Below are 26,360 nucleotides of genomic sequence, written 5' to 3'. Positions count from 1 at the left end.
CTTTCAGGAGGTCAGGAGTCAATAAAATCCTACTCAGTGGTCTCTACATAAAGCATCCCTTGATGGTAGACTGGCTAGCCTGGAGTCTGTTCTTGAACACAACAGGCTTTTGTTAACATTCACTTAGAACATCCCAGGTGTATATTTAGAGAATTATACAATGCCATGTCTCAGACCTAACTTACTTCCCAAAAGGAGCTGTTATTTAATCAAAGCAGCACCTACTAATGTTCAGCATCAATGATTAACAAGACAGAACAGTTTCAAGCTCTTTAAGGGAGGGTCAGCGGTAGAAGCCTAGATCCCTGGCGAAAAGGTGGCACAACGTTCATGCCTGGAAAACAAACACCACCCACAAGGCCTCATCAGAGATGCCAAGGCTGCACACCTGTCGTCAGCCACCTGCAGGAGGTCGGCGATATACGGGTCGTGGGGCTGAGAGACGGGCGGCGCGTGGACTGAGGAGGGGGGAACGAGCTCATCTATCTGCATCCGCTGCCGTCGGAAAGGAATGGTCCTTTTCTTACCACCTGCCAAGAAAGCTTGGATTAACGGAACATGAACCTTCAGCAAAATTGGTAGAGTAATAGAAGACCGGTCTTGAAAACTCCTGGGCGATTTAGGTTTCATCTTAGGGCATATAATAATGTCAATAATAAGTATTACTAAATTCCTTTGCTTACCTGTCAAAATCCACAAATCTTTCCCCTGATTCAGTCATTGTCCAGAGATTTGCATGCCGTCTTAAATGATTTATAATTGTAATAACAAGCCTCTCATTTGGAGGTAAAACACACCCGCTCTTGCTAAAGGGGTCCAAACCACCTCTCAGAATGCGACCTTATGACGTTTATGACAGACACAACCAATCTAATCAATACAGTTAATCACAACGGTAAAAAACAAACAAACATTGAGCTTGTGCTTTTGTTTCTGTTTGACAGCTGCCAGGTCAGGGTCATAGTCTACGATGAACTTAATATGCATAAAATACTTCACAATATTTTTTAATCATATAGTGAAGTCTGTTAGTATTTTGACAGGGATTTCTTGTGGTTTTGGCTCTGTGCTCCAGCACATTGGATTTGTTATGAAAAACGACTGAGGTTAAACTGCAGAAAGCGCTCTGAGCGCGGCTCGGTGGTGTCGAGGCGGATCGCACCTGGCGTCTGCACCACGGCCTGCAGGTTCTTCTCCTGCAGCTGCTGGATGCGCTCCGTCTTGGCCTTGCCGTCCTTCTCCAGGGACCGCACTTTGTGGACATACTGGTTGTTCAAGAACCTCAGATCCGTCGCCTCGTGCTCTAGCTTCCTCACCGCAGCTTTCAGGTCTGAAAAGCAGCAGGAGGAAGACTCCCGATTAAAGGATGTATTCCGTAAGAAAAAAAAAAGACTGCCTTCACCTTCATCCTTCTGCAACAATTAAAAAAAAACTAACACATATTACAATTACAGATAGGACATGCTGAGTTGCCTAACGGCTTCTAGATCGGTGCTTTTTCAGAACCGAGCAGGACCTCATTTGAGGCTTTGAAACCTCCACTCAGAAGGGAGGAGTTTAAAAAAGGTGCTGGTGGAATAGAAGGGGTCAGTGGACAGTGCATAAGGGTCCAAGAGGGGAAAAAACTGCCAAAACAAAATGAGTTATAAAGCATTTCCATCCCTGTAGAGTCACGAAGGCCGAAGTTCCACAGTTAGAATAATCAAAAATACTAAGGCGTGATGTCATTCTTAGCTCGCAAAGAAGATCCAGCAGACCTACAAATCGCAGTGTCTGTTTTTCTAGCGCATCGCCTTGCAGCGCACGACACTCACCTTTGCTCTGCTGGTCCTTCTCCTCCTGCAGCTTCAGAAGCCCCAGGTGCAGCTCGTTGTTCTCCCTCACTAGACGCGCGTTTTCCGTCCTGTAGGGTTCCAGCAAGGCGTCCAGATTCTTGCTCTCCTTCTCGGTTTTCCCAGCCGAGAGCTTGGCATTGCGCAGGCTTTCTGTGGTGTGCACCAGGTCACTGCAACAGAGCCAGACAACGTGCCGGTACTAACCCCACTCTCGCCTGAAACACTGCGCAGGCAGAGAGCGAAGAACCCAACACATGTGCAAGGGACAGAGGAAGTCCAGCTGCACCAGCCTCTAGGCACTTCCATTGTGGTGACATGACCTACAACACCAGACTCACCAACAGCAGACACTCCCACCAAAATAACCGGCAGTCAATTAGGAGTGTGCTTGTGCAGAAAACCCATTCCAACATGAAAGAGGAATATTTCACGTGGTGCAGGGCAGGTCAGATAGGAAACCACAGATGTATAAATGCACTTCTTCTGCGCAAGACTCAAGGTACAGGAACAATGTTCCAGCAAAGGTGAGGACTAGCAATGTGCATGTTCCCTCATCTCCTATCAACTGGGGGCTCCCATTCCATTCCTTTAACCAGACCTCCCACTGCATTAGCTCAAGGGTCAGATGTTGTCGAGATTGAGAAACCAAACCCTCCAACCGCCAGCATCAAGGGTAGAAAGCACTTAAAAAGGCTCCAGTCTATGGCCGATCCATAATTCATGATTAAAAAAAGAAATTATCCACAATTTTGCTTACATTTTCTACTTTTAGGCGATACAGAAGGTGCTAACCTGACTGGTGAGGTCGCAATAAGATAGGAAAAAATATAAGACACAACTTTATTGTCCATCCAAAAGGGTGGAAATGTGTCTCCGGCATCACCATACCAAACCAAAAAAACAAACGAATAACACACAACATAAAAAATACACATTAAAAACAAGTAATATTTCCAACCATGCATGATACACATACACACCTCTCTCTCTGCCTATGTTACACCACCGCTACACGCAATCGGAGAGCTCCATACAGGAAACAGCCACTTAACTGCGTTTAATATACCGACTGCAGAGGGAACGACAGATTTCTTGTAGACATGTCTCTTGGCCACAGGCTTTCTGGACTGTCTCCCTGAAGGAATGAAGAGGGCGGGAGGAGTCGCCAACGATAAGCTGAGCTTTCTCTTGTAGCCCAATACAATACAGCTCTTTAAACTGCTTTTGTAGTCGTCCAATAATTTCATTGGCCATGTTAACATTTCAGACCCGGTTCCCTTTACTCTCAATGCGCAGGCTACCGGACCACACCGATAATGTCCAAGTGAGCCCGTTGTTGCATCTTTCTTTACCCGCCCGAGCCGGCCACAGCGGGGGAGGTTAGATGCCCCCACACAACTAAACTGTAACAAGAGAGGCAGGAAACACAGGAGCACCCTGGAGACATATTCAGACGGTGTAAAGTGCTTCACTTTTTTGGGCAAAGGGGCTCGGTCGCCGGTGTGAGCCGGAGGAGCGACCCGAATACCTGAAGAGCTTCTCCACCAGAGGCAAGGACTCGATCCCCAGCGGCTGCCTGTATCCCAGCTGATCCAGCCGCTTCCTGAGACTGATGAACTTTCTCTCCGCGGTGGTGCTCATGGCGACGAGACTTTCCCGGGGCCGGAGTCCGCACTGGCGAGAAGCAGAGTACTGTTTTCTTATATATATATATTATAATTAAAGGAGTTCCCGTCTGAAACGTCCAACCCGTGAAATAAAAGATGTGACTCGACTTTATCTCTCGGGATAGCTTCTGGTGTACAGAAAAAGAGAAGTATGTTATTTTAGCTACCAATGACACTCCAGGGATGATGAGGAGTTCAAGCTGAGGAAAACTCGCAGCTACACGGGTGGCACAGTAGCGTACACAACACACTGCACTTACGAATCAGATCTCCTGCATCGCAGTTTTGGTTTCAAATCCCATCAATCCCCAACCACAATATTGGGGCGCCGATTTTAAGGAGGACTCGCCGCCGATTCCGTTTATGGTAAATAACGTAAAATATCCTCCAAATGCTGCTGTCAGGTGGGTCTTGTCATTTTATTTAAAGAGTCGTTTACTCTCCTTTCTCCTCCTCCTCCCCCCTTGGTTTCCTGTTCCTCCGGCGGCGCCAGACAGCTCTCTCGGCGGTAAAGCTACCGGATTTGAAAATGGCGCCGGAGGAGACAGCTGCCTGGAAGGACCCCGCTTCCGCTTCTCCATGGAAACGTGTCTCAGGAAAATGACGCATACCGGTGGCGGCGGTAGACGGGAGAGAACGCCCCCTAGCGGCTGGCTTTGCCGTTGCTGTGGAAAAAAAAAACCTTCACCACGCCGAGGGCAGTCACGACCCTGCCTGAATGGTTAATGGTGAATCCCTACTCTGGAGCTAGGGGATTATTCGACTGGCGACGCAATTTCTCATTTTTCGGCTGTTCAGAGGAGTGGTGGGAGTTATGATTTGACTGACAGTGAAGGACTGTGCACAGGTGTCCTACCACCCCACTGAATCACTTACCAATGATTGAGATGGGGCCAATTCTGACGCATAATATTTGCATGTGCAGTAACTGCCTGAAAGTAGTAAACTCTGTTCTCCTCCCCACTGAGAGCTGGTGTGTGGGGAGCAGAATGGCGCACTCTGGCTGCCATCGCATCAAACTACAATGCACTAACAATTCTCAGAGGCAACAAAAGTGCATGTCGTTGTTATTATACAATAATTTTGGGGGCTTTGATTTTAAACAGAACCCTAAAATGCACCTCAGGAAAATTGCATTTAGTAAGAAACATGATTAAACGAGACTTTAGTATTATGTAACTGGCTGACGCAAATATGGTACATAAACCATAATTAAGTATGAAAGAAAACCACAAAACACCAAGCAGTAGACACGATTTATTCAATATGTGTTACTTTCACATACAAAAGAGCTCTGCTGCAAATTGCTGTGGTAGTGTGTTATGAAATAGATGCACCAAATTAAAAAAATTAAATATTAGAGAAACAGTAGGTTCAGAGTGCTTGTCTCACCCTCACAGTGATTATGAGCACCAGAGACCCAAGATCTGTGGTCAGGGTGTAATATCTGAGTATTATTTTCCTTGATTAATGTCCATGTTAGAGAATACCCTCCAAAGATAGTGAAGGTTCTTAGAAAACATGATTGGGTGACAATTTTCTTGTCATTTAAAAATATATTACTACATATGGTGGGAACATATTTAAAAAAAAAATTCTACAGGTTCAACAGCCCAGGCATAGATACAAAGTGTATCTTCTTGAGCACAATAAAACCAAAAATGGATCAGTAATCTCTTAAACAAAATTTAGGTGCTACTCTGTCCAAATGATTCTGTATCCACAGTTTAACTACTCGCTAATTCTGCTTAATATAGAAGATTTGAGTTTGTAACCTTTCAGGAATCTCATTTTTACTGTAGTAAAACATTGACATCTATCATCTATCAATGTGTTTCTTAATGCTTTCAGAGAGACCTGAATGATTTTTCATTCCTCAGTCTGTAAAGATTAGTGGTTAACAGAAAGATACATTAATAGTGTATTGATAGTGTTCGTAACAAATTCAAACTCAACATCTGGGGCAAATGTAATGCTTCAGACGAACCCACAATCATGCTTAACTTGGCAGGCTGTCGGTAGGGTCCCATTTGTCAATCTTAACAGCGGGAGCATTTTACTTCACCCCACTCCAAACGCGTTACTTACTTCTCAGGAGGAGCACGCACACACACAAAAAACATCCTTAAAGTCATAACCAGCGTTGAAATGCAAAATAACCTAAAGGAAACCAAGATCACGTGGCAATCGCTGCTTCTATATTAAGTGCCTGTCTCCGGTTTCTGTTCTCCAGGCACGGGTTTTTCTCCTGCGCCTCCCTCAGCTGCGGAGTACAAGGATACAGCCTCCGCGTCGCTGAAGGAGTGTCTGACGCCGGCCGGGCCGGGCTCAGTGAGACTGCGCGATGCTGGAGAAGTACTCCAGGATGTCCTGGATGGTGAAGTCCATTGTGATCCCCGCGCCAGGGTAGCAGCGGCCGATCAGACCGACAAAGTGCTTGTACTGGCGGATGAACTCGTCCTGCATGGAGTGCCACACGACCTCGGGGGAGAGAGAGAGAGACAAGGAGCCACGTTACAATCAGCCGGCGACAGGGGAGAGCCAGTGTGACAGGCGGGAGGGCCGCCCGTGACCGTGACACAGCCAGCGGCTGGCGAGCGAGCGCAGAGACCCCGCTTTGTGGTCAGTGCAGATAGTGGGCTATCCCAGCACTGCTGCTGCCGCTGTCCCCACCCAGCAAGCAATCACAACATCGCATCAGTGACAGCAGCGGCACACAGAGAGAGGCGTCTGTAAATAATATCCATTACTGTAAACGACTCTAGAGGTTTGTGCCAATTAATAAGGCATTGAACCGAAGTCCTGACCCTGTTGTGGTAGCTAAAGATCCCAGGGCTGCATCTGTAAAGGCAGGGCGGTAACTCTGGTGTCTTGAGCACCACCGAGTAATTCCATTCTGTGCTCAATCTGGCCACCCTGAAACTGCCCCCTTAATCCTAAAGTGCGGGCCCGTTTCTCACTTCTCAGCTCCGCCTGCACCGATGCGAGTGGTCTGTGGGTGCACGATGAGCTCTACACTTCGGTGGCAGACGGATAAAGCGTACCCACCCCCCGCAACATGCAGAGCGCTCCCGCCTCGGGGACGGACACCACAAGACAGACCCTAAAGAGGTCTTCACCGCTGGAGTCCGGGCTCCTGAATCACCTGCAGCAGGTTCTCCTCCTCACAGAGGTGCTTGTCCACCTTCTTGTAGAGGTTGTCCAGCCCCTTCTTCACCTCCTTCCCAGGGTACTCCTTGATGACCTTGCGCAGCTCCTGCTTGTTGAAGGCCAGCTGGTAGCTCACCTCCTCCTCCCTGATCCCCTGGGCCACCCGAGCCTCGATCCCCTCAAAAAAGTGCTGGAAACGAAGCACAAGCACAACCTGAGCAAGGCATCTCTACAAAGCCGCTACGCGTCTTCGCTCGAGGACGGCTAAGCATTGTGGGACAATGAAAGGTTCTAGTGACTTTACGAGTCTTAACACTGTGCAGTTCTTGTCAGATCTCGGAATTGAGCAAGGTGGATCATGGTCACTCCCGGGAAGGGAGACCTCTAAGGAAAACTAGGTTTGTGCTGCATGGATGTTGGCAGACAAATAGGTGACGCTCTTCCCACTGGATCAGAATTTCCAAACCTGTACCGCATGCAGAGGTGACAGTGCTCAGTATGTGACTGCAACCTTGCTGTACTGCCTGTAGAGGTGACAGTGCTCAGTGTGTGACTGCAGGCTTGCTGTACTGCATGTAGAGGTGACAGTGCTCAACGCATGATTCCTGTCATTCATTCACCAACACCTACGTTCAGTTTTTCCAGCGGCTGGCCCAGAGAGTAAATGACATAGGACTGCAGGTGATCCGTATACTTGTGTTTGGCTTCCTTCCTCTCTGCTTCCAGGCAGGAGATCTTGAGGCGCGACAGCGTGGAGAAGATCCGATGGAAATTCTCCATCATGACGACATCCCTGGGCGTCTTCTGGCTCTCGTTGGCCACCTTCTCGACTTTGGAAACACAACGAGGGGAAAAAACACATCGCTACAGCATCGTTCATGAGGCATAGAAACAAACACTACCGTTTCACAAGGTGATGACTCCTGCAAGCACAGGAGATCCTGACAGGGTCTGTAACCAGCAGGCAAGGAGTGTTAATTGTACACAAGCTGTCACGATGAGATTTCTGAACTTGTCACAGCTGGCAGATGCGATGCAAAAAAACTGTGGCTACGGGACCGTTTCACTTTCCACAAGAACGACAATCTCGCCCGGGAACAGCTTCATTCTTCCTAAAACACGAGCGGACATTAACCCTTACCATTCGTGTAGACCGCTCTGATGAGCTTGGTGTACGCTTTATCCAGGTCTCCCCTGCGCTCGGCGTTCCGGAAGATGGTTTCCGCCAGCTCCGCGAACTCCTCGAACCCGGTGACGAAGGGCAGGATACCGACTTTGCTCTTCTTTGAGATCTTGACTTCCTCCATCTGCCGGATCTGATTCGACTGTGGGCACAAGCCAAGCCGCTCAGCGTCAATGTTTTTAAAGGAACCCGCATCGTGGATAAAGACCTTAAACTCTACACCTAAAACAGGACTAAATGTACTCTTAATTTCATGTTTTGCACACCTATGAATTGACATACTACTGCAGGTTAAGCGAAGATTAGGCACCAATGCTGTGATGAGTTACAGCCCATTTCCAGTACGTCAGTAAACGTTAAAAATTTGGACACCCTAAGAAGGCTCCACAGCCGAAACGTGATTCCTTCCTTCTCTTTTCAGCAGGAATAAACCTGTACTTGTTGCTTTGCAGCCTACGCCTGCTGACGCAGCTGCCTACTAGAATTAACTATTCGCTAATTTAGGGCTAGGGTCTGTGGGAAAAATTCAAGAGGTTCAATGAATATAAATTCAAGAGAATGTACCAAACAAATGACTGTTTTAGGAATTTTTAACCGTTTCAATTTTCAGCATGTCATTCTCCCAGAGCAGAAAATGACAGAAATCCCGCTAAACCAGAATATGAAAATAACATTTTCGTAAAAGTGCTTTTGGGGTACTAGCTATTCCTTACATACAGTTTTAATTTAACAGACACAGCAGCCTGCCAGATAAAATGCAGTTGTTTAGTGCTATAAAAAATTCTGTGCTGTCAGAAAACAATTTCAGTCACACTTTGAGACATAAGAAACATTAGAAAGGGAACGAGTTTGAGTCTAGAGAGCTACAACACTTCTGCCTCTTATGTGATAATAGAATATCATAATAGATCAATAGAATCAATAGAATTTCATAACTTTATAATAGAGATCCAGTCAACCAGTTGTAATAACTGCAACCAGGCAGCTGAAGTGTGATCTCCACTTACATAAACTTAAAAATCTAAAGATAAACTAAAGGGCTGAATTGCTGATGTAAATAAATCAGATAGAACTATCTCCACCCTTCATTCCACGGGCGGGTTCAGCTTTTCTGTTAATGATTTTTCAGTGTCATTAGATATAACTGAATCTCATAAAAGACGACGAAATGAAGAGGAGAAAGTCGGGGGGCCACTCCTCACAATGCACTTGTCGAAATTCCTCTTGACGGTCACCAGGACGTTGCCGAGCGTGGTGCTCAGGTACGAGGCGGGGTCCACGTTCTCCGCCGTCCACACGTGGTGGCTCATCTTCACCAGCATGTACAGGGAGTTGAAGCTGTCGATCTTGTCCCCGAGAGCGATCAGGTTGTTCAGCTCCACCTCGATGCAGAGGAAGATCCTGTTCATCATGAATCGCACCGAGTCCTTCCTGGAAGGGACACAGTGCGGCCTCAGTCCGGCGCTTTCCTGCCCTAGCCAGCAGCTGCAGGGCGCTGGTTTCCTACCGCACGGGTGTCTCAAACCCAATAACAGAATAATAATCTGGACGCTCCATTTAAAGCTCTTTACAGGTAATGGGGATCCCCTCCACCACCCCCAATGTGCAGCCCCACCTGGATGATGCTCCAGTACACTCCCCCCACACCAGTTCTCAGTGGGGAGGAGAGCAGAGTGGTGAAGCCAGTTCAGAGAGGGGGATTATTAGGAGGCCGGGGGGGGGATGTGACCAGGACACCGGGGGAACACCCCTACTCTTTTTGAGAAACTCTCTGGGATTTTTAATGACCACAGAGAGTCAGGACCTCGGTTTTACGTCTCATCCGAAGGATGGTGCGCCTTTTTACAGTACAGTGTCCCCATCACTATACTGGGGCATTAGGACCCACACAGACCGCAGGGTGAGCACCCCCTGCTGGCCCCTCTAACACCTCTTCCAGCAGCAGCCTCAGCTCTCCCAGGAGTCTCCCCTCCAGGTCCTGGCCAGGCTCACACTGCTGGGCTCCAGTGGGTTGCAGGGTGATTGAAATAAAATATAAAACAGACTTTTCCCAAACTCTTACTCAGCATCCCAGATCGATTCCCATTCCCTTGGTTCATCCCCTACGAGCTCGGGATTACCGACTGCCGGGCCGTTAAAACTTCGGAAGCCACGAGCCCCCCCCCCCTCCCCGAGCGCCCGGGGGGATCAGTGCCGCCGGGGGCCGCCGCGCCACGCTGCGGGGGCAAGAAGGGCAACTCACTCAGACGCCGCCGGCTGCTGCCTCTCGCCCCCCGCGGAAGAAAACCTGGAGTGAGCGGAGCCGTCCATCTCGACGGCGTCGCCCTGGAAACAAGCACACGGCGCATGGCCTCCTTCAGCATCGCGCAACGAGACCCGGAGCTCGCTCCCGTTTCCAGAACCCCTACCCCGGCACAGAGGGCGTGACTGATGAGCCCAGCGCCCACCCTACAGAACGATGCCTCTGCACCTGCAGCCTGTGCCTCACATTTCAAGGCCTCAGCATGCAAACGACCAGGCAGTGGTTAATTAAGGAGACTAGAATTGAAAAAGCATTACAAACAACCTAGGAGGTGTACTGTAAAAATCTAGAATAAGACCAAGGACACTGTCGTGTTCAGGTTAATAAGGAACAGGTAAAGGTTTATTCCAGGCTGAAAAGAGAAGAAAAAACACGGAGCCTTCTTCAGGTGTGTGTGCAAAGAAGTGCATGCTTGACACACCTGAAGAAGGCCAAAACATTGTGTTTCTTTTTTCTCTTCTCAGCCTGGAACAAACCTTTAACTTGTGCCTTTGCAGCCTACGCCTGCTGACGCAGCTGCCAAGCCTGAGCAGACACCTTGAAGTCACGTTCCCTCCCCAAGGCTCAGTGAGCCACACTTACAGCTGACCCTGCCAGGGCGGGCTGCTGGTGCAGTTTGAAGAATTTAATAATGAAGTCCTGCTCGGCCAGGCAGAGAGGCTCCAGCTCACTCAGGACCTGCTCAAAGATCTGAGGAGAAAAGGCGGCAGTCAGTGACACTGCGGAGGACCCGCGGAGGCTGCGGTTCAAAGCATTTCTTCGGCTCTACTCACAAGAGTTAAGTGGCGTGCAGGGCGTGTGCAGGGTGCATCTCCGACGGGCACAAATCACCCACCCCACCATCTCTAACTTAAAACTAAGAAGAAAACTTGGCTTGGCTTTGCTGCTTTTGACGTAAGCAGTATGTGACAGAGTCACTGGCAACACTGGGGCGCTCTCACACGCTGTGGAGAGGACTGGAGGCTCCGGTATCATCACATTGCCAACGCACCGGGCAACATTTACCTGTTTTTGGACTCAACATAAAACTCTCTGCTCACATCTGTTTTTTTTCCCGTTTACAATTGTTTTTTGTGCAATATACTGTATGCCGGGGATTTGTGCAATATAATTATAATGTGCAATACAACTTTTTGTGTACTGTACTTTCGGGTCTGTTTTTGTATATCCTGGACTGTGAGCAACTCTGTATAATCCATTTTTTACTTTTACTGACTGTAGTGTATGTATTGTATTGTTGTATTATTGTATCATTTCGTTACACTGTGCTAGGCTGCTGTTGCACTGCAATTTCCCTCACAGGATCAATAAAGTATCCATCTATCTTAAGGCATTTCTTTCTTTTAACATTCTCCATCATATCTGGTTTTTATTGTGCAATTGATGTGAAAAGCCTTGAGGATGCTCTGTATCGAAAGGCGCAATATAGGAATAAAACGGGTTGACCGGGAGAGCGAGGCCGGGCGCACCTTGTCGAACTTCGTCCTGTCTGCCACGTCAAGGTCGGAGGCCGACATGTTGCCCATGTCCAGCAGGGAGGAGGACTGGGACCTGCGGCTGCCGGAGCCCTGGACGGTCAGCTTGTTGAGGCTCGAGGTGGAGCCGGTCAGCTTCCCCGCGCTGCCGTGGAGGCCTGCGGCCGACCCCAGGAGAGAGAGCCGCCATCAGCGTGTGGCTGCGCCGCGTCACTGCAGTGCGGCGCAGTCTCACACAACCAGCGAGGTCAAAGCGCAAGGAAGGAGGAGAAACATCATGGAAACATTTCCGACTTCTAGGTTTATGTCTAGTTTCTTTCACAGCTTCTCACTTCAGAGTTAGCTGCTTTTCAGGTTCATTTCATAAACGTCAGACTATTGCTTGTATCGAATTATAAGAAGGCGTTACTGATTACATGCACAGTGTAATAGCATTTTAGCCTTCAATTCATCAAAAGACCCATCTGATTATCAATTAGACAATATCAAAACCACTTTTAAATTCCCTGATATATGGTATTTTTTAATTCTCTTCTATAAACAGGTGTACAGTATGCTGTGGTATCCCTGCAGCTTAATAATAGATTTACTTAAGGTGAGACAAAATCTAACGTACAATCAACAAGCAAGATATTGCTTCATATATTATCGTATTATTTTTTCTAATTCGCCTTCTTAGATGAAAAGGAGGACAGAGCTACTTAGTGCAGGAGCAGATGGAAATGTGCTGTAAACGTATTGAAACTTGCACAGCGACAAACACAGCAGTATTTTTCGGTTGACATCGGTCCTTTTTTTCCCCAATGTAATGAGAGGAAAAAAAAAGGGTAGGGTTAACTTCTCAAGCGCTTCATAAAGACCATAATAAAAGATCAGCACTTCAGAAAGGTCCAAACTAGGAATCAGGACGTCTGCAGCCGTTCTCTGCAGGACTCATCTTCTGAGTATCCTGCAGGGAACACTATCCTGCACAGCACATCACACTTTTTCTTTTCAGGCAGGAGACAGCGGGACAGAGGGGACAAAGGGGTGCTGGGATACTTACTCTCCGTCTCCTGTTTGACAGCACTCTCTTTTCGAGGCAGCGTGGCTGGGCGGCAGATTAGAATGCAGGCATCAAAGACAGAGACAAGTTAGCACATGTGTGTCACACAAACCATGCAGCACGAGGCCCGTTAGAAGTTAGTTCAGGAAAAAAAAAACAGGCATGCACCAGAGCTGCGATGAACTGAAAAACTGTGCTCACAGCCAAGGCGATTTAAAACGAACACTTAAAATGCTGCCCTTCTGTTTTCAGAAGGAAGATAGCACACAAGCTTGATGCAGACCAGGGGTCTCCAAAGCTGGTTCTGGAGAGTCTCAATCCCACAGGTTTTGCAGGGCGGCTTCAAGCCACCAGTTGTTAAATACTGGAAACTCCTCCATCACGATCTGTTAAATAGTTGATTTGTTAAATGAAGTAAAGTAATTTGGGATCAAAAGAAAAATTTCTAAACTGAAATTCTCTAAACTGAATAGGTTAGTAAACTTGGTTCATGAACAGTTAGCAGGTGTTGAAATGTTTAGAACATGTGTAACACCTGTAAGACTAGCAGACTGGGGCTCTGCAGGACCAGGGCTGGAGAACCAACATACAGGACATTGTTTTTTTCACAAGGCATGACCGCAGACTCATAAAAACGTCTGAAATAATTGATAATGTTCTATCGTTCCTGCTGTTGTCTTAAATAATGTTGCCTGCATCACAAAAACAGAATGAGCTTGAAGACAATGGGCATTCTGTCTTAAAGCGCAATTAACACGTGTGGATGATCTTTAGTGCATGATTCAGAAAATGAAAAGATAACAGAAAATGTTTTTTTACAGAAACCACCCCTTTTTGAATGCAATTTTCAGGTCATTTTGGTGGATTATGTAACAATTACTTAGAACATAAACATATACTTTTCAACTACTGTACTTAATACTTAATTGTGTAAGAACACCAAACAATATTTTCCCTAAATCTACTGTGAAACAGTGATGACTTTACACTCATCCAGTAAAGTGAACCCAGAACCCAAGGAGACAGCTGACAGGCCCTGGAAAGGGTTCGGGGACTCTGGTTTGACCGTGCACAAACGTCCTGACAAGGTCTTTGAGATGTTCTGGTAGCATTCAGTATCAGCCTTTTGATGCAAGAGTACATTTCAAGCAGATTCGCATGTCTGCAGTAACGATTCCACAACTTATTTTGCTTACATATCGGAAAGAAAATCTATGTCAAAGGTCGACAAGTTTTTACTACATTGAAAATAACTGTTCTAATTACTTTCTGGGCAATCCTCAACAATAGCAAGAACATGATCAGGCACTTGTAAAAACACTATAAGAGAATCCTTTAAGCATCAATTTTAGTGCTCATGGTTTCAAAGTCCATCGCAACATAATAAAGGATGCTTACTTGCTTTTATAACAAAAAGCATGCTAATTCCTTGTTTTTTTATGTGTACTCTTTTATCTTGAGGGAATGGTTAAAAATATCCTGCTGTACACAGAGATTTTCCTCATACATAACCACAAATTTCACTTGGCAAAACTACACTTCTATTAACGGACAGAAAGTGCTCCCCTGTCTAAGTGCTAGACAGGTGTTCAAAAGCAGCAATTGAAGAACAAGGTGTCGATGAGAATCTTACCGAATTTCTTCCCCTCTTTGGTTGTGCTCGCCATTTTAATCTTGGCAACTTCAAAGAAATCTTTAATTTCGCGTTCATACAATCTTGAAATGTAATCAACGTAATTCTGTTAAAAAAATACGAAAAAGTATTAATACACAAATCGCATGCCTGAAGAAGATCACACATTGACTTTACTTGCTGCCCTGATCAGCAGAAACAATTTCAAGAGAGGGAGCAAAGGCTGACAACGAGAGCGCAACAGCGCCCCCTGCCTGCTCGTCCTTACCGCCGTCAAGCCCCCATGTTTCTCGTCCTGGGTGATCTTCAGCCACTCCATTAGCTTGGCGTAGCGCAGCAGGTCGCGGTGCAGTGGGCTGTGCTTGGGCAGGGTGAGCTCCGCCGAGTGCTGGGCCAAGGTGGAGCTCTGGTCATGACCCTGTCAAGGAAGGTGGCAATTCAGGCAGTGCTCCTGGACACCCAGGGCACAGAACAGGAGAGCTCTCCAGAATCTAGCCTTCTTGCTCAGACAGTGCTCCTGGACACCCAGGGCACAGAACAGGAGAGCTCTCCAGAATCTAGCCTTCTTGCTCAGACAGTGCTCCTGGATACTAGGACACAGAACAGGAGAGCTCTCCAGAATCTAGCCTTCTTGCTCAGGCAGTGCTCCTGGACACCCAGGGCACAGAACAGGAGAGCTCTCCAGAATCTAGCGTTCCTGCTCAGGCAGTGCTCCTGGACACTAGGACACAGAACAGGAGAGCTCTCCAGAATCTAGCCTTCTTGCTCAGACAGTGCTCCTGGACACTAGGACACAGAACAGGAGAGCTCTCCAGAATCTAGCGTTCTTGCTCAGGCAGTGCTCCTGGACACCCAGGGCACAGAACAGGAGAGCTCTCCAGAATCTAGCCTTCTTGCTCAGACAGTGCTCCTGGACACTAGGACACAGAACAGGAGAGCTCTCCAGAATCTAGCCTTCTTGCTCAGACAGTGCTCCTGGATACTAGGACACAGAACAGGAGAGCTCTCCAGAATCTAGCGTTCTTGCTCAGACAGTGCTCCTGGATACTAGGACACAGAACAGGAGAGCTCTCCAGAATCTAGCGTTCTTGCTCAGACAGTGCTCCTGGACACTAGGACACAGAACAGGAGAGCTCTCCAGAATCTAGCCTTCTTGCTCAGACAGTGCTCCTGGACACCGAGGGCACAGAACAGGAGAGCTTTCCAGAATCTAGTGTTCTTGCTTATGTTAGTTCATGCTAAGCAAAAATTAGTACAATAGTTTAAATAAATGTATGTTTAGCATGTTTAAAATAAATGGCAATACAACGCTAATGACATTAAAAGAAAATGACGCTCACAAACATCGTCATAATAGAAACAGTTAATTTAATTTTTAGCAAATGGTAAACATTTGGAAGGTTATCACAGACTTGAATGAGCATTTTTTAACATGAATCACTTTTATAACCCTTTCATTCAGCTGGTTTTGTTAATCATGCCCTCCTGGGGACACATTCTTTAAAACAGCAAGACCAGTGCATCTCAAAGTCCCCCCTCCCTACAGAAAACACCAGCAGTTACACACACTGAGGAGTCATGCACCCCTGTGCTAACAGCTTTGGTTTGTTTCTGCTTTTGTTCTGAAGAAAACGACATTTCTTGAACCCTGAATTGAACTCTGCCCGACTAATCTCAACCCTGCCTATGTAATCCGATCCCTGAACTGAATCCTGTTCCAGTCATCTGAACCCTGAACTGAACCCTGCCTGAGTAACTGAACCCGGCCCAAGTAATTCAAACCCTGAACTGAACCCTGCCCGAGTAATGAGAACCCTGAACACTGCCGCTACAGTCTTTTGCCCTTTTGCCGAGCTGCTGAAGCCAACAGGGGGAAATAAATGGGCGGACAAGATCATCAGCTCCATTAGCTACTAACCAGCACGTGCCTCCTCTCGTTCTGCACACCATCACCTGGGGAACCTGGGTACTGACTTCCTTAATAAACAGATAACGCAGGAGAGATCCTGCCCATTTATTGCCCAACAATCCGGCACACATCTCACACCTGGACCTGTGGCCCCATGACGGCCAGCAGACACCACTACAAGCCAGCACCGCTTCACCAGGGCACTTCAGAAAAGAACGCTAAACAGATCGACACGTCGTGACGGCAACGAAGACATCAGGAGAGAGACGATTCTTCAATTTGATCAAATAATCTTGATCAATAATGAATCAAGTTTTCACAATACAAAACTCCTGGGAACTTCAGTGCAGTTTATATGTCAGATGCACAAGGGCAATGAAATGCTCATTTGTGTGTGCGCTCCTATACAAAGATACTAAAGGAATCACCCGGTAACAGTAACATGTTAAAGAACATACAACTTGAGCCACAACTTCCCAGAAATGCACAGCAGGTACGACACCTGCTGCATCGCCACCCTTCAGTTTGACACCCCTTCACCGTGACACCCCAAGCGTGTGCTTCTGACCATAGCTGTTCAGCGGTTGTTCAAGCGAATGAATGCATGCACTTCTGAATAAATGAACTCAACCGTCAAGAACACACATGCTCGTCACTGACGGTAGTTTACACCTGACATTCCCACAGTAAAAAACAAGTCCTTCACAACCTCAGGAAGTTTCTGCACCTTGAATATAACACAGCAGGCTGTAACTGAGAAAAAGACATGCCCACTCCTGGCCATGACTGCTGAGAATCAGAGGTCAGGTACCAGGTGCACACAGGTTAGTGGGGGTGCGTGGTCATACTCACGGGCAGTGACAAAAAGGAGGCCCTATAGAAGTGAGGAATGGTCAGGCTGAAGTGACTGAAGTGATTGAACTGATTAAGAGAAGGCAAGGAAGGAAACAAGAGACAGGGTGAACACAGGCTGAAGCAATAGGAGACGCATCGTGATTCAGATTAAATCAATGAACTGCAGAAGAAATGGTGGCTGTGAATCAGGAATCCACGCCTCAGCGTGAAAGCTAAGACGACGTCAGTGTATGGACTGCATGCACCCCCCAGAGGAATAAACCTTCCTGACGCCCCTGCTCCTTTCTCTCCAGCCAGCCTGGTTTACAGCAGCTAGAGGAATCCTTACACTACAGAGTTATCAGCAAAGAAGACCAGCCCCTGTCCTATGCACTGGTTCTTTGCAAATTATATGATTTAAAACAAAAACACGTTTATTACTGAGTTTTGCAAGCAAAGTAAACCTCCATTCAACCCTTCTACCTCAGCCTTAAAGCAAGGCCTCACACTAATCAGCCAACTCTGTCTTTATATTTTCCACTGCTCGGCGCTACTCCTTCTGAAAGAAACTACCCCAGAGTCCTTGAGCTTCACGGCTGAAAACAACAGGAGGAACAGAAAGATGAACATTTTTACCAGGAACAGCAAATATTACCTGGTGAACGAACACGTTGTTGAGGTGGTTGGTGAGTCTCCTTGCAAACTGATCCCTCAATTCACTAAACAGGTGCTGCTGCTGCTTCACGGCGTGAAGTCTGTCGTGTCCTGCCAGCGACAAGAGAGCACAGAGCTCAGCGGGCTCCCCCGGCACAGACGGGCCGACGCGTGTCTGAAGAGGAAACTACGGGAAAGCCCTTGGAACGGAGAGCAAGACGCCCTGCTCCCCCTGCCTCACGCCGGCGGCCCACTGCTTGTGGGGGTGTGGAGCAGGCCGGGCAGCCGAGCTGCTGAAGCCAACAGGGGCAAATAAATGGGCGGACAAGATCATCAGCTCCATTAGCTACTAACCAGCACGTGCCTCCTCTCGTTCGGACACGTCCTCATGGACAGCGACAGAACGCAGAACCTCTGTCACCCGGGATATCGGATACCGGAATACCATGCTTAAATACATTCTGCCATATTTCTTATTTGTTCATCCTCCACTGTGAACCCTATCTTCCTTTATTAATGAACAGACGACAGAAAACAAAACAGGACAGGCCCTCGTAAAGGCGTTTAAAGGTTTAAAGGTCCTACGCGTTCCTCAGGGTGGATCTGTGGCGGGCCTGACCTGGTCTGAGCGCGACGCTCAGGCACTGCAGGAGTGCCTCTGCGGCGTTGGTGCAGGCCTCGATGCCCTTGGAGGCAGACAGGTCCCCCTCCTGCAGCGCCTTGATGTGCCCCTTCGACAGGTCCATGTAGTTCTGCAAGACAGCGAGGGCTTCAGTGGGCGGGTGAGGGGTATGACGCACCTGGATTTGTCTCAGGAGGAAACTGAAACCAGCCCGACGACTGCTTCCTCCCATTTTTCACAAGAATAATGGAAGAAAATCGATAAACACCTCGACGGCTGTTCCAGACCCGGGGAACCGGCTCCTTTTTGCCATTCAGATTTCGTGAATCAAGGCCTGTTACGCAAACACCTTCTTCACGCAAAAAGCATAGCAGAAAACAAAGCAACATTTGGCTGAAGCAGTGGTCAGGTCTTCTTTGCCATAACAAACTCCTGCTCGATCTAGTTTTGCACGCGTTTTCCCCCCAAACAGGTGCCGTTTAAATTCTAAACTGTTATAGTTCATGGTGACGAATGGTGGACGGTTTTGCCGCTCTGGCACCACTCGTGGCCTGAATCTCGGAGTCAGACCCGATCCTCTCCCGTCTTTCGAGGCTCGTGTGAAAACTCTGCAGCTAGACTACTAGCTCGCACCAGAATCTGGCCGCACATCGCTCCAGCACTTAGGTCTCTAGATTGGTTGCCTATAAAGTCACGTATTCAGTACAAGATCTTGTTAACGAACTCTAAGGCTCTAAACAATCTGGTTCCATCACGCGTCTCCTCCATGTTTACACTCCTCCTGCGGGCTCCAGCAGTGGAGACACTGCACCTGGGACTCAAGTCTCAGACTGCCGGTGACTGTGCTGTTCTGCCACTGCTCCTTGGCTATGGACTCCTCAAGAGACAGGTTCTTTGACTCTGCTCAAATCTAAATTTCAGACTCACTTTTTTTCCTAGGTCCTGTGTCTGTCTGCCCTCAATTCTATCCGTGTGAACCTGTATACTCTTGTTTATTTTTTTCTCTCTTTAACTTTTTATATTTAATACTTTTTTGTATTATTCTTAAAACTGCGTACATCGTCTTCGGGCTATGACAGGCGCTTTATAAATAAAAGATGTTATTAACATTAATGCGCGCAGCTCTGCGAAGGATTCCTAAACTCGCTAAGAAAAGAAACTTTCTGCACCCCAGTGGGGTTTGATCCACCTCCGGCATTTTGGTTTGTACCGGCTTCCCCGTCACAAACTCGCTCACCACCAGGAACTCAATCTCCTCCAGGAGCTGCACATTGTTGGTGTTGCTGAGCTGTATGAGGTGGTTGCTCTGCGAGATCTGGTCCATCTGCTCCTTCACGCTCTGCAGCATCTCCTCGTAGCTGCTGAGCTTGCCCTCGATGGTGTCCACCTCCCTCAGGGCCTCGTCCAGCAGCTGCATCAGGGTGTTGACCTGCTTCTCCGAAGCCATGATGGACTGAATGTTCGCCTGTGGTGCAGAAGGCAGGGCAGACTGAAACGGGGGGGCTGTACGCCATGAGAAAGTGCTCCTCGAGCGAGGAGAGCAGGGGAGGACTTCGCCTGCCAACCGCGGAAAACACGTCAACCTCACTTGCCGAGGTGACTGAAAGGGCAGAGCAACATCCCATTCCTTGTTTGCAGAACAACTTAAAGACTGCGTTGCAATTCTAATTCAAGACTTGTAACTCAGGTCATTCACTGGCTTCTACTCCTCCCCTTCAGCTCCTGCAAGTTTACAGATTGTCCAGCTCTGCTGGTGCTGGTTATCTGAAGAAACCCATAAAACCTGCAGTGCCGAAGGCTGCCCTCTGGAACTGGACTGAGGAATCCCAGATTTAGAGAGACAGGTGCTTTGTCAGAATATTCTGTTTGATGCGGCAGCAGGGCAGCCTGCGGTACTTCCCTTAAAGACGCTCTAGGCCAGACTGCCTGACCAGTGTGCGCACAGCAGTGCATTGCTGTGCACACAGGGGCCTATGAGAGAGTCTCCTCCAGCCACATAACACCTCTGTGAGGGAGGGTGGGAGGACAGATGATGGTGGAGAACCCTCATATTTCTAATGTGTGTAACAAATAAACCCTTGTTATTTTAACAGCACTATGGACTCATCTCATCCCCAGACACCATCTGGGCTTGACAAACCAAATTGCTCTGGTGGAGCCTGGGAGCCAGCATCAGCCTTACCTGCTGGCTTCAGTTACAGCTGTCCCCTCAGATGCTCCTGAACCTGCATGCCAAGGGCAGACGGGCGGACCACTCACCCCGTCGAGCACCTGCAGCTCTCTGGACAGTTTCTCGGCGAAGGCCTCGGCGTTGGAGATGGCGTACTCGCAGCCCTCCATCATTATTTCGATATCCTGCTCCTCCCGGGTGCTCAGCTCTTGATAGTCGTCCAGAGCATCCTCATCGCCCCCGGCAACACTCTGGTTCTCCCCGCTGGGGACAGACTCTTCACAAAACACAGAGGACAGATCGCGCTCAGACCGATCTCCTCCGGGCCGGGCGGCTGAGCAGCTACAGATATCATGCACTGAACACGTTCCCAGATCCTGCTGCTGTCCTGCCCGGACGCGTCGGGTTTGCACTACAGGGTGGGTGAGGAACTAAAAAAAACTCAAGGCGCAACGCGTGGTTTTTTAACAAACAGAACTGCGGAAAGAAGGAAAAGTGCAGCTGTGCTTTGACCTCAGGGCCGGCGCAACTATGAATGCCAACTTCACCAGTGCAGCACGAAAAAGCAAGGTATCGCAAAACAAAAATACAAAACTTTCATAAGGGAGAAGCGTCTCGAGGCAGCCTTGCTTATTTTCACCACTCAACTAGCAGCTTAGAGGTCAGAGGAAGTTTTGAGCAATTTTTAGCTGTTTTTTTGTTCCTTTAACCTATAAAGTGCTTTGAGAAGATGTTTTTAGAGGCACTATATAAGATAAGGTTTGGTCCCAGTCAAAGTTTTTTTGGAAGTTCACTTCAACCAGTTTAGGGTCGATTCCCAGCTGCACCCAGGCCCACGAGAGGGAATATCCAGCAGGGCCTCCCGGGAGACGAGCTGCCCATGAGCACAGCTGCAGCCTGCACAGTAAGACTTCCTGGCTCGATTACACGGTCGCTCCAGAACAAAACAATGGCAACATGACTATAAACAAGCAAGCTTCTCCGACGGCGGCTCTCCTGCCGACACGACAGGGCACTTTCGCTGTTCTTGTGGGGGAAACGCGTGACGAAAACACCACCGGACACAAGTGACGCCACGGCCTCCAGGAGGACGAATAACTGTTACGAGAACAGTTCACAGAGGCAACAAAGGCAATGCAGACGGATGCCCGTGGAAGGTGAACAACACACAAAGATGGGAGAGAGGTACAGTAAGTGTTACCAACCTTCAGCTTTAGGAAGCTCTGGCCAGTGAGGGGTGAAAAGGGAAGAGTAAAGAACAAGTTTATTAAAGCCAGAGAGCAGCAAAGTGAACTATGTGCTAATCTTCTGCCTCGCAAACCACTTCCTTGTCACATTCACCCAAAGCGCACACACCCAAGGGACCAAAAATAAAAAGGCAGCTCTCGCGATGTCGACAAGACGTCTGAGCCCACGCCAGAGGACTACAGGAACATCGAGTCTCTGCAATTACGACTTGCAACAAACTAAGAAAAGCCTGGGGTTCCCAGTTAAAACTGTTAAGGTGGAAAACAAAGGTGACTTCAACTCACTGGAAGAGACAAAACAAGGTTTGCAAAGAGTTTCACCTCCAAAATCAGTCTCACTGCACACACAAAGGCCTTTCAGCTGTGTCTGTGATCTGTCATTGCATAAAAAAACACAAACTACAACTTGATAATTTGCTCCACAAATCAAATAAAAAGATCTAGTTATGATGTTCTGTTCTAGGGGCAAAACTGAACAATAAATTTACAACAAGGCAGATTAAAACATTTGAGCCCTCAGATTTTTCACTCTCAAACAAGGACCTTTTCTGTAAGTAATACCACTGACTTATTGGCAACAACGAGTTATCTCAGTTTGCAACTACTTCCTAAACCTAAAATAGGTTTTTAATAACAAGAAGCGGGATGACACAACACAATCCAAGGTTTTTAAAGCTGTATTAGGACAGACGGTAAGAAAATACAACAGAGAAGGTTAGTAATGTTTTTTACACGACAGAACATTTGCATACCTTCCAGCAGCTGGGAGCTGACGTTAACAAAATCGATTTTCTTCCTCAGGTACCTCTGGTTTAACTTCCAGATGCAGGAGATGAACGAGTTCTTCTCCGCCGTGCTGCTGGCCACCCACTTGTACGCCTTCTCAAAGTGCAGGTCGAATTCGGGGTTTTCCTGTTCGAGAGAAGAGAGCTCCAGACTAGCAGACAAATCCCACTGCCCTCAGCCCAAGATACTCAAGCGCAGGAGCACAGCACGAGGAACAAGGCCAAGCCAAGCTCTGGAGTCAGGAAGGGGCATGTCAAGAGTTCATTTATCATGACTCATCATAAATGCTTTTACATGTTCTGGGCAACTGCATTAAACTGGATTGTTCATCTCAGAAAAGCTCATCTTCGGTAAATTGCATAAAGCATGAAAAATGAATGGAATTATTCTACTGGACTTTGCACCAGTCGAGCAAAAATTACAAACAGCACAGGTTGAACAAGAAAAAAAACAGCATGTGTTCGATCCAAGATGATCACTTCATTCACATGCATGTCTAACTCAAGAGATCAAGTAAATGTACAAATCATCCTGTTCAAAGGGAAACATTCAGAAATGAAGAACTGAATGGTTGGTGCATTTGCAAACCCAATCACATAAGGAAGGGTACACATGCTGGGAGAAAGAGATCGCAATTTTAAGGAACTGCAGTTACAAAAGCGAAGATGTAGCAGGATGAAAGGAAAGACTACAGTGACATTCGAAATCTGTGACCTGTTACTGACGAGGCCGTCTTGATTATTTGCCTCAAGCGCTACAGTACGTGCTTTGCAAAGCTCCTCATTTCAATTAAACCACAACTGAAACAATTTTCTGTATTAAAGCAAACGCATGACATGATCAAGGAGGCCTAAGAAAACACAAAACGCCCCGCTGTTTTCTTACAGACCTTGTTGGCATCTTTCGCGTCTACGATGGCCAGGTTGCTGAGCTCCCAGGCGGTCTGTCTCTTGAAGTCGCCCTTGTCCGACTTCTTCACCTTCACCACCTGCACATGCACGGGGCGCTCGGTGGTCACTGGAAGGGGAGAGGGGGGACGGCGGTCTTACAGGGCAGGCTGCTGGGTAGCGCACGCCCGACGTGTGAGGGGGCTTTTCTCACACTCAGCTGCGTTACTCTGTGCACCGCACAAGTTTGCAGGTGACACAACTTGACTCTTCAGGGGGTCAACGGCTTCCCTTTGCCACACTCACACGACCCGCTGTGCAACAGTCCCCACGCGCCGGGCGCAGCGGCAGCACCACTGAGCCTTAGCCACCTGCTTTCGGAAAAACAGGGACCGTCAGCGCAGATGAAGACTCGACGCTACACAGCATCAGAACGCCTACACAGAGACACGCGCTCAGAAACGGGCCTACTCTCGGCGGCGCAGCGCGTCAAACGGCTCCGGAAACCTGGCAGTTTACATCCAGCTTGGAGAACGTTTGGCACGCAGGCCCTGGGCGCCCTGCTTCACTGCGAGGGGCCGCGGGCGACGGGGCTGCAGGGGACTCTGGGGTGTGACAGCACGAGCCCTCCCCAGAACGCCGGACCAGGGGAGCTCGGCGCTGCTCTGGTCCCGCTGGCGCCGCAGACACCCACCCCGTCACGAGCGAACGAACAACTCCCAGTCGGGCGCCCGTGGCAGAGGGACGGTCATCTCCCGCCAACGCGGCGCTGGGGCTCTTCTTGGAACGCAAGATTTCACTGAGGTCACGTTTCAGAACACCACTTTCCCGGGAATCGGTTTCCTGGCGCGGGACTCCAGAAGCCAACAGGAGTCTGGTGTGATAATGACCGGATCTTTCCACATCAGCAGCAGCGCTCCAACCCCCCCACGGATAAATGAAATCTCAATAAATGGCGAGACCCCATAATCCAGCCATCCAGCCGTTTTCCACCGTTTTCTCCAGAGCAGGGTCGTGGAGGGAGCCGGAGCCTATCCCAGCGAGCAACAGGGGCCAGGCAGGACTCACCCCGGGCCTCACCAGAGCACACAAAGGGCACGCAGACAGCACCCCGGGTCTGGAATCGGACCCAGGGCCCCAGCGCTGCGAGGCTGTAATACTGACCACTACGCCACCGTGCCGCCCAGACGCCACCCTACAGCGCACGATTCGTGCTGGAGACCGGGGGTCTCGCACCCACGCCCGCGCGTTTCCAGGCACGCAGCCCGGCCCGCCGGACGCACCTGTGGCGCACAGGAAGCAGTTCTTCTTCTTCTTCCCGGCCTTGCACACGTTGACGATGCTGAGGAGCCGCTCGTCGCTGGGCGTGAAGATGTCCCTCTGCAGGGCGTGCTTGATGGCCGTCATCCCTCCTGCTGCAGGCACACGCCGTACTTACTGCCGGGCACGCGAGGGCAGGGAGAGGGGCAGGGCTCCGTGCCAGAGCACCCGTTCGTACGCTGCACGTTTGTTTGTGTTGTTTATTCAGCACTTTTGCGGGTTCTTAAAAACACCAGGCATTAAGAACACTGAATTACACTGCTGTTACAATAAAACCGTGCAAGTCAACCAGGGGGTCCCTGAACGCTGTATTTTATTTTTATTATTATTATTATATTCCTGGGACTGAGAAGCCTGCCTAGGCCTGGATGGAGGGAGAGTTAAGGACAGCTGGCTGGGCAGGCTGTCACCCGTGACACCTGGCAGACTGCACTGAGGGAAGCCCTCGGGATTTCAACAGCCCACACTTCAACCAAGAGTGCGAATTCTGCAGCGCCGTGGATCACTCCCCAGCAACCCACGGCGCAGCAGAACCCACTTCCTTCTCTAGACACCCGCACCGATATATTTACTGCATCTAAACTACTTCTGAGTCAGGCGTCACGAACAGTAATGCGCAACAGAGAATTAAATCCCGCAACCAAATCGCGCTACTCCCTAATTTTAACAACAAAGGGCGCCATGCATCTGGGGCTCTGACTACTGTAGGACTTATCCATGCAAGACATCCTTCTTTTATATTTACACCGCTGAAATGGAAGAGCCCCAAACAGAGCACATTTAGTAAATACGGATTAAGTGGCAAAACGTAAACGAACAAGGGATTCGGGCTCGCCCTTTTCCAATCAAAATGCCCCCCAAACTATTACGTTTAGTTAACAAGGAAAGCACATTTACCTTAATAAAACAATGTGTATCGGGAATGACAATATCTTGCCCCTAGTCGCTTTGTTTATCCATACAAACACAACAATACGAGCCGCTTTCCTGTCATGAGCTGTTTCCAAACGCAGAGCTAGCTAGCAAGCTGCCCCAGCCCAGCTGAGTTTCCTGTTTCCGGATAAAAGGCAGGACGTCACACTCAGGAACAGCGGCTAGAGGAAGGATAGGGACGTCATTAGAGTCAGGGCGCTCGGCTGGCCGGGGGGAACTTTGACATCACGTCTAATGCATTGTTAAATCCACTTTGAAAGTCAATAAAAGCTCAGAAAAATGAATATAATGCATTAAAAAAGGAAGTATATAGTATATAAATATAAAGTATATAAATATCGCTGTGTAGTCGAGAAATTCAATCCAGGGCTCCAACTTTGGGCACTGCGTCTGTCTTGTTCGGGTTCGAGTTCGGTTCACTAACGATAAAGTGGGTATTGTGTTGTGTAGTAGAAAAGAAAAGACGTTTTCTAAAACATTTTAAATCCAACCCTGATTCGTATTAAGAGATCCCCTCATTGAACGTACCAGTAATATATTTTCTTTGTTACAGATTTTGGGTGCTTGGCTTCTGTTAAAGCCTGTTAAAGGTGCTTCTAAATAAAATGTGCATTTAGTCTCAGATACCAAGAGAACATTCCTCCAGATTAGCATGGGCTCCAGTTAAAGGAAAGGTTACCAAGAAGAGGAGGCCGTTTCGTGCAACTT

General features: G+C 48.3%; 2 protein-coding genes across 10 annotated transcripts in view; both read right to left on the bottom strand.

The window, feature by feature from the left end:
• cep135 (centrosomal protein 135) overlaps positions 1-4,123 on the bottom strand; it is a 133,950-nt gene extending 129,827 nt beyond the window's left edge. The window contains exons 1-5 of one of the 2 annotated variants that reach the window (XM_088633591.1): positions 3,763-4,123; positions 3,364-3,509; positions 1,815-2,005; positions 1,163-1,330; positions 389-530 (exon numbers count right to left, since the gene is read on the bottom strand). In XM_088633591.1, coding sequence (XP_088489717.1) covers positions 389-530; positions 1,163-1,330; positions 1,815-2,005; positions 3,364-3,476 — 614 coding nt within the window. In that variant the 5' untranslated portion in view covers positions 3,477-3,509; positions 3,763-4,123. The remainder of the gene's footprint in view (positions 1-388; positions 531-1,162; positions 1,331-1,814; positions 2,006-3,363; positions 3,510-3,762) is intronic. The other variant, XM_088633582.1, reaches the window with a different exon arrangement.
• Positions 4,124-4,746: 623 nt separating this feature from the next.
• On the bottom strand, positions 4,747-25,785 carry exoc1 (exocyst complex component 1). Of its 8 annotated transcripts, none has more exons than XM_088633657.1 (21): positions 25,617-25,785; positions 24,683-24,941; positions 23,402-23,529; positions 22,479-22,638; positions 21,685-21,702; positions 20,569-20,756; positions 19,547-19,774; positions 18,307-18,439; positions 17,689-17,798; positions 17,052-17,120; positions 14,559-14,708; positions 14,291-14,396; positions 12,658-12,702; positions 11,607-11,770; positions 10,720-10,827; positions 10,078-10,160; positions 9,038-9,266; positions 7,794-7,977; positions 7,283-7,482; positions 6,648-6,842; positions 4,747-5,983 (listed from the first exon to the last, which is right to left on the bottom strand). In XM_088633657.1, the coding sequence occupies exons 2-21, from the start codon at positions 24,804-24,806 to the stop codon at positions 5,831-5,833; spliced, it is 2,775 nt and encodes a 924-aa protein (XP_088489783.1). In that variant the 5' UTR covers positions 24,807-24,941; positions 25,617-25,785; the 3' UTR covers positions 4,747-5,830. The 8 variants fall into 8 exon arrangements, with proteins under 8 accessions (XP_088489783.1, XP_088489791.1, XP_088489808.1 ...); XM_088633665.1 differs by having other exon boundaries at positions 24,683-24,814; XM_088633682.1 differs by lacking the exon at positions 12,658-12,702.
• Between the last annotated feature and the right edge of the window lie 575 nt (positions 25,786-26,360).

This window comes from Lepisosteus platostomus, chromosome 1 (genome assembly GCF_059453375.1).
Source record: "Lepisosteus platostomus isolate fLepPlt1 chromosome 1, fLepPlt1.hap1, whole genome shotgun sequence".
Classification (NCBI taxonomy): Eukaryota; Metazoa; Chordata; class Actinopteri; order Semionotiformes; family Lepisosteidae; genus Lepisosteus; species Lepisosteus platostomus.
The sequence above is the reverse complement of the archived record's forward strand: the minus strand, read 5'-3'. Positions and strand labels throughout refer to the sequence as shown.